The 5,557-nt window shown below is 46.0% G+C and overlaps 1 protein-coding gene across 1 annotated transcript; it reads left to right on the forward strand.

Annotated features, from left to right (window-relative positions):
* The first annotated feature begins 721 nt into the window (after nt 1-721).
* On the forward strand, nt 722-4,655 carry LOC120307085 (endogenous retrovirus group 3 member 1 Env polyprotein-like). The gene is made up of 2 exons (XM_039341373.1): nt 722-856; nt 1,992-4,655. Exon 2 carries the CDS (start codon nt 2,256-2,258, stop codon nt 4,653-4,655), a length of 2,400 nt encoding a protein of 799 aa, XP_039197307.1. The 5' UTR covers nt 722-856; nt 1,992-2,255.
* Nucleotides 4,656-5,557: the final 902 nt, after the last annotated feature.

Raw genomic sequence — 5,557 nt, forward strand, 5'->3', positions numbered from 1 at the left:
TGCATACCCATCTGAGCGTTTTGAATGGACAGTTTTGCCTCAAGGAATGATAAACAGTCCTACAATGTGCCAATATTTTATTTCCTTTTTGTTGAAGCCATTTCGTGTGAAGTATCCCACCTTTTTATTTTATCATTACATGGATGATATTTTAATTGCCTCTTCTGCTTGTTTTGAGATTGTGTCCACTGTGGCCACTGAGCTTAGAGACCACATGGCTAACAATGGACTGACAGTGGCACCCGAAAAAATTCAAACAAAAGAACCATTTTTGTATCTGGGCCATAAGGTCATAGCCTCCAATTCCTCTCCAATACTGCCCCAATTAACACTTCCCAATCCTGCTACCCTTGTTCAGATGCAGCAATTTTTGGGAACCCTTAATTGGGCACGACCATATATGGGCTTAACCACCTCACAATTGGCACCTCTTTTTTCAGCCTTGCAAGGTCACAAATCTCCCGGTGACAAGATTTTTCTAACATCTGAACACCTGGAAATTCTCAAATTAATCACTCAAATGTTGTCTGTCAAATGGGTTGATCGTGTCTTGCCTGATGTTCCTTTGTCTCTTATAATTCTAAACACCCTTCTTCTACCCACGCTGGTTGTGGTCCAAATTGCATCGCCTTTGATGATTGTCGAATGGATGCATTTGCCCCACACTCCACGCAAAACTATCACCTCTCGTTTTTCCCTGTATGCTTTTCTGTTGTTCAAAGGACGTGCTCGATGCCGCCAACTAACAGGCACTGAGCCAGTCGCTCTTTTTGTCCCCCTGCGACTCCCTCTGTGGGAACAGGTGTACAGGGAATCCGAAGAACTCCAAGCTGCTCTAGCCCAGTGGCCAGGACAGGTTAAGTATCATTTCCCTGCTGACCCCCGTCTGACTCTTGTCCAAACTGTCCCAGTGAAATGGCAATCTCCATGTGTGTCTTTTCCTATTCCTTCTGCCCCCACAGTCTTTGCAGATGGAAGCGCCCACACAGGCGTTTGTGCTTTCTTACAGGATGGTGTTTGGCAAACCCATCGCACTCATGGCCACAAGTCTGCCCAGAGGGCTGAAATGGCCGCTTCTGTATTGGCCTTTTCTATGTTTAAGGATTCTGCCTTTAACTTAATTGTTGACTCTTTGTATGTTGCTCATGTTGTTAGTAATATCTTTCAGTCCTATCTTTCACCTTCATTAGACTCATCTCTAATGGCTCTTTTTTGTCAACTACAAGACTTAATCCATGCCCGTGTCCACCCTTTTTTTATCGCCCACATCCGAAGTCACCAGCCCTTTCCAGGCATGCTGACAGAAGGTAACGCAAAGGCGGATGCGGCAGCAAAGGAGCCTTTAACAAAGGAACCTTTGAGTGAAGAGCCTCATCAATTTTTTCCCGTGACTCCGCTCACGGCCTGGGAAAGTCATAGTTACTTTCACCAAAATAAAAAAGCCCTCATGAAACAGTTTTCATTGACATCGGCCGAGGCTTCGGCCATCATCCAGCAATGTGCCACCTGCAGTTTACAAGCACATGCTATACCAATGGGAGTCAACCCACGTGGGTTGGCCACTTGTTCCCTATGGCAAATGGATGTCACTCAATATCCCCCTTTTTCCCCGTGGAAGTTTTTACATGTTTCAATTGATACTTTTTCAAATTTTATTATGGCCTCCCCCCACAGGGGCGAGGCTACGAAGCACGTAATTAATCATTGTCTCCGTACATTTGCAGTGATGGGATGCCCCAAAGAGTTAAAAACGGATAACGGCTCAGCGTATAGCAGCGCGCCGTTTTCCTCTTTTTGTCAGAAATGGGGAATTGCCCACAAGTTTGGGATTCCTTGGAATTCTACCGGTCAAGCGATCGTTGAACGTGCTAATCAGACCCTAAAAAACATGCTAAAACGATTCGAACAGGAGAAAAGAACTCCTGGCCTCCCCTCACTGCAAGATACCTTAAATCGAGCACTCTATTCTCTCAATTTCTTGAACCTCACAGGCACTCCACCTTTGTCGGCAGCGCAACGCCACTTTGCCACGCCAGAGTCACCGACAATCAAAAATTTGCGCCCTCCAGTGTATTATCGCGAGTTGCCTGATCCTACTTGGAAAGGTCCGGCTGATCTCATCACCTGGGGGCGAGGCTACGCAGCAATCCAACTGCCTGATCGAGTACTGTGGGTGCCAGGGAAGCAAGTAAGACCCTATCTTTGCAAACCTGCGGGCCCACCCATTGCATCGGAGCCTGATCCTCCCTCACATCATGATGCCTGAATCCACTCCTGACCTCGGAGGGGAACCAGACCCCTCGTCTTTTCCACCACTTCCCGAATATGGACCTCCGGATAGCCCCCCGACCTACCAGGAAAACGGTCGGGGGTCCTCCGAAGACTCCCCTCCTCCCTATAAGGATCCGCCGCGATGTCCCTTCATTCGAGGTGGTCTAACATTTACCGATTTGCTAACTGCGCGAATGTCCTGCTCGCATTTTGTATATCATTTTGTAATATTGACACTGTTTATGATATGTATTTTCTTGGCTATGTGGGTGGCTTTTACAGAGGGTGACAAGGCTAACAATACCTATCAAGAAAATCGAAACTGGAACCAGACTCCAACTCCTTCGCACAGAGTGCGCAGGGAGGTGGATGCCAGTTGTGACCGATGCATCGTTCAGGTTAAACAAGGTCTGTCAACTGTTCTCACCCTGATTCATTCTAATATTGTACCAACTCCCTGTCCCCAGAAATCTTATTGTATTTTTAACAAAACTCAATATGTGACCTGCACCAAAGGATTGTCATTCACGTGTCATAACCCGGCCCTGCCCACACGGTATAACATCTCCATTTGGGCAGGCATTGGGATTGTCAAGGGACCGCCTCAAGCAGCTCGGTTATGGTACGTGAATCACACAGTGGTCACTAAAGCCGAAAATTGGGCTATAACCTTTGATGTCTGCGGTGCCATGTCGAAAAAATCCTTCCGTGGCTGTGGGCATCGACCTGCTGGTTATAACAACGATCACAAGTACTTGTGCACTAGATACCCACCCCTAGAGCCTTCTCAGTTTCCACAGCCCTGCATCGCTTGGGAGGCCTACCAAAAAACAGTTTGGCGGGCAATTTGTTCGCACACGAATGGGGGCTACAGGGGCTGCTATAATCCCCTTAATGTTAAACAGCGCCTTGTTCGTTCCTTTGTCCGACAACCAAATAGCAACAAGGTAACTATAGAATTAGAAAAAAATCATCCTCCCATGGAAACCTATGGCATAGGCATTGATGGATATGGATTAGACCCATTGACACACATCACCATAAAGGTCCAAAACTTGGAAGATGTTCAAAGAATTGAATGGTCCGTTTATGATCATCTAGCTAAATTAGAGACCAAAGCGTCTCCCCTAATATCGGACAAAGCACGAAACCTTTTCATGGAATTTGCAGAACAAATAGCCTTTACAGTGGGTGTAAAAAATTGTTTTGTTTGTGGAGGTACCAACATGGGGGAACAATGGCCATGGGAGGTTCATGAAGCAGATCCTGAGTATTTGAACAATCAAACAAAATTTGCTAATTTTACTTTTAGAAACCTGGAAGACCCTGTAGTGTGGACTTTAACTACAAATATTGTAGGAACAAATTGCTTTTTCAGGAATGGCTCCATCCCTGTTGGGACACTTCTTTGCCGTGGACAATGGGAAAGGGGCCAGTGGGTCTCCCCCACCAACGAGTCTGCTCCTGTACTATTAAATCAGACCTTTTTTAATTATCTCCGCAGGTCCTCTCTCAATTGGACAGCACCGCAAGGCATGTATTGGGTATGCGGTTCCTTTGCATACGAGTACTTGCCTCCAGATTGGTCAGGGGCTTGTGTGTTAGGGTGGATCAAACCTTCCTTTTTCCTCCTTCCCCTGACTGCTAAACAGACCCTGGGTGCCCCGGTGTATGACAATTGGGGTAGAAAAAAGAGGGATGTGCCCTCGGAAGGCTATGCAGGTATACGGGTAGGCAACTGGAAGGACGATGAATGGCCACCCGAAAGAATCATTGCCTACTACGATCCTGCCACTTGGGCTGAGGATGGGTCCTGGGGTTATAGGACCCCCATATATATGCTTAATCGCATTATCCGCTTGCAGGCTGTGCTTGAGTTAGGCAGCCGACGCATTTCAGCCGCTTTAACCATTCTTGCCACTGCTCAGGACAAGCTGCGCACCGCTGTTTACCAAAATCGCTTGGCCTTGGATTATCTTCTTGCTAAGGAGGGAGGAGTGTGTGGAAAATTTAATTTGACCAACTGTTGTTTAGAAATTGATGAAACTGGAAAGGTAGTTGCAGATTTGACCAAAGAACTCCATAAGCTGGTCCATGTGCCTGTACAAAAATGGACTGGGATCGTGGATGAAGGAGGATTTTTGGGCGGGATTTTTAGGAACTGGAAGCAAGCAGCCTTCATGTTTGGTATAATCTTGTTAGGTCTCCTTTTACTTCCCTGCCTGATTCCCCTTCTTCGAAACCTGATACAAAGCACTGTGGAGGGTATGGTGGACAAGAGGACCATACACCTGGTTAGGTACAAGGCACTGCCAACCATGGATGTACCGGACCCTTTAGCCATAACCCTTAGCAGTGAAGAAGATGATTTTTCCTTTAATTAGAAAAAGACAGGGGAGATGTTGGAGTTGTAGCCCCCTCCTCGCCCCATTCTTGCCCTTTCTTTGCCCTTTCTAGAGGAAACGTCTGCGGCAAAGCTCGCTAGCTCGTAACACAAATGGCAAACCGCATGACAGTTAAACAGGATGTTATGCAGAACTAAGCTCGAGAAGGCACTAACCACATGGTTTTGTTTTGTGTCGCCAGGTGGGCAATATAGGTCAAACATGACATGTACTCTTGACATGCTCTGAGACTAAGTAATGGGAGTGGTTTTAAGCTTATGGCGCAGCAAGAAATTATATGTATGGCACAAATGTATCACATGTAATCAATGCTTATTTGCATATTGTAATCAATAAAGTAGTTCCCGGACTTCGGTTCGGGGCAGTCCCACCCCAAGAAAGCCTCTGTGTCAGGAGTCTTCTTTAGTGTCAGCTCGTGGGATCTGCCCCACGTATGGGGGGATAGCAAAAGTGGAATCCCCTCAATTTATAAACATAAGGCTGTCATCAAACATATAAACATAAAACAGTGCAAGTGGATTAAACTTTTCCTAATTCACTCTAAAGCTGAAAGGAAGGATAAGACAATAAACCCATGGGAGCTGCCATGCTGTTTGTTTTCTAAGCTGTCAACCAAACTGAACTGATGATGGTAGGAGGAAGATAAAAAACAATAGAAAGAGCAAGTGCCGGGCAAGTCCCTGGCGAGTCAGCAACGCCCATCATAACTGCAAGCTATTTTTACAGGTTTTGCTTGCGTGACAGTTTCCCTTTAAAAGCCTTCAAAATCATCCTGTTCATCATCTGATATCATAAAAATATCAATGACATCTTGTAGTACATTTGTAAGGCAGTCATCATATGGATCGAATTCCGTATCAGATGGTGTGGTCTCAGCTTCA

The sequence above is a fragment of the Crotalus tigris genome, unplaced genomic scaffold, assembly GCF_016545835.1.
Source record: "Crotalus tigris isolate CLP2741 ecotype Arizona unplaced genomic scaffold, ASM1654583v1 scf7180000017764.6130737, whole genome shotgun sequence".
Taxonomy (NCBI): Eukaryota; Metazoa; Chordata; class Lepidosauria; order Squamata; family Viperidae; genus Crotalus; species Crotalus tigris.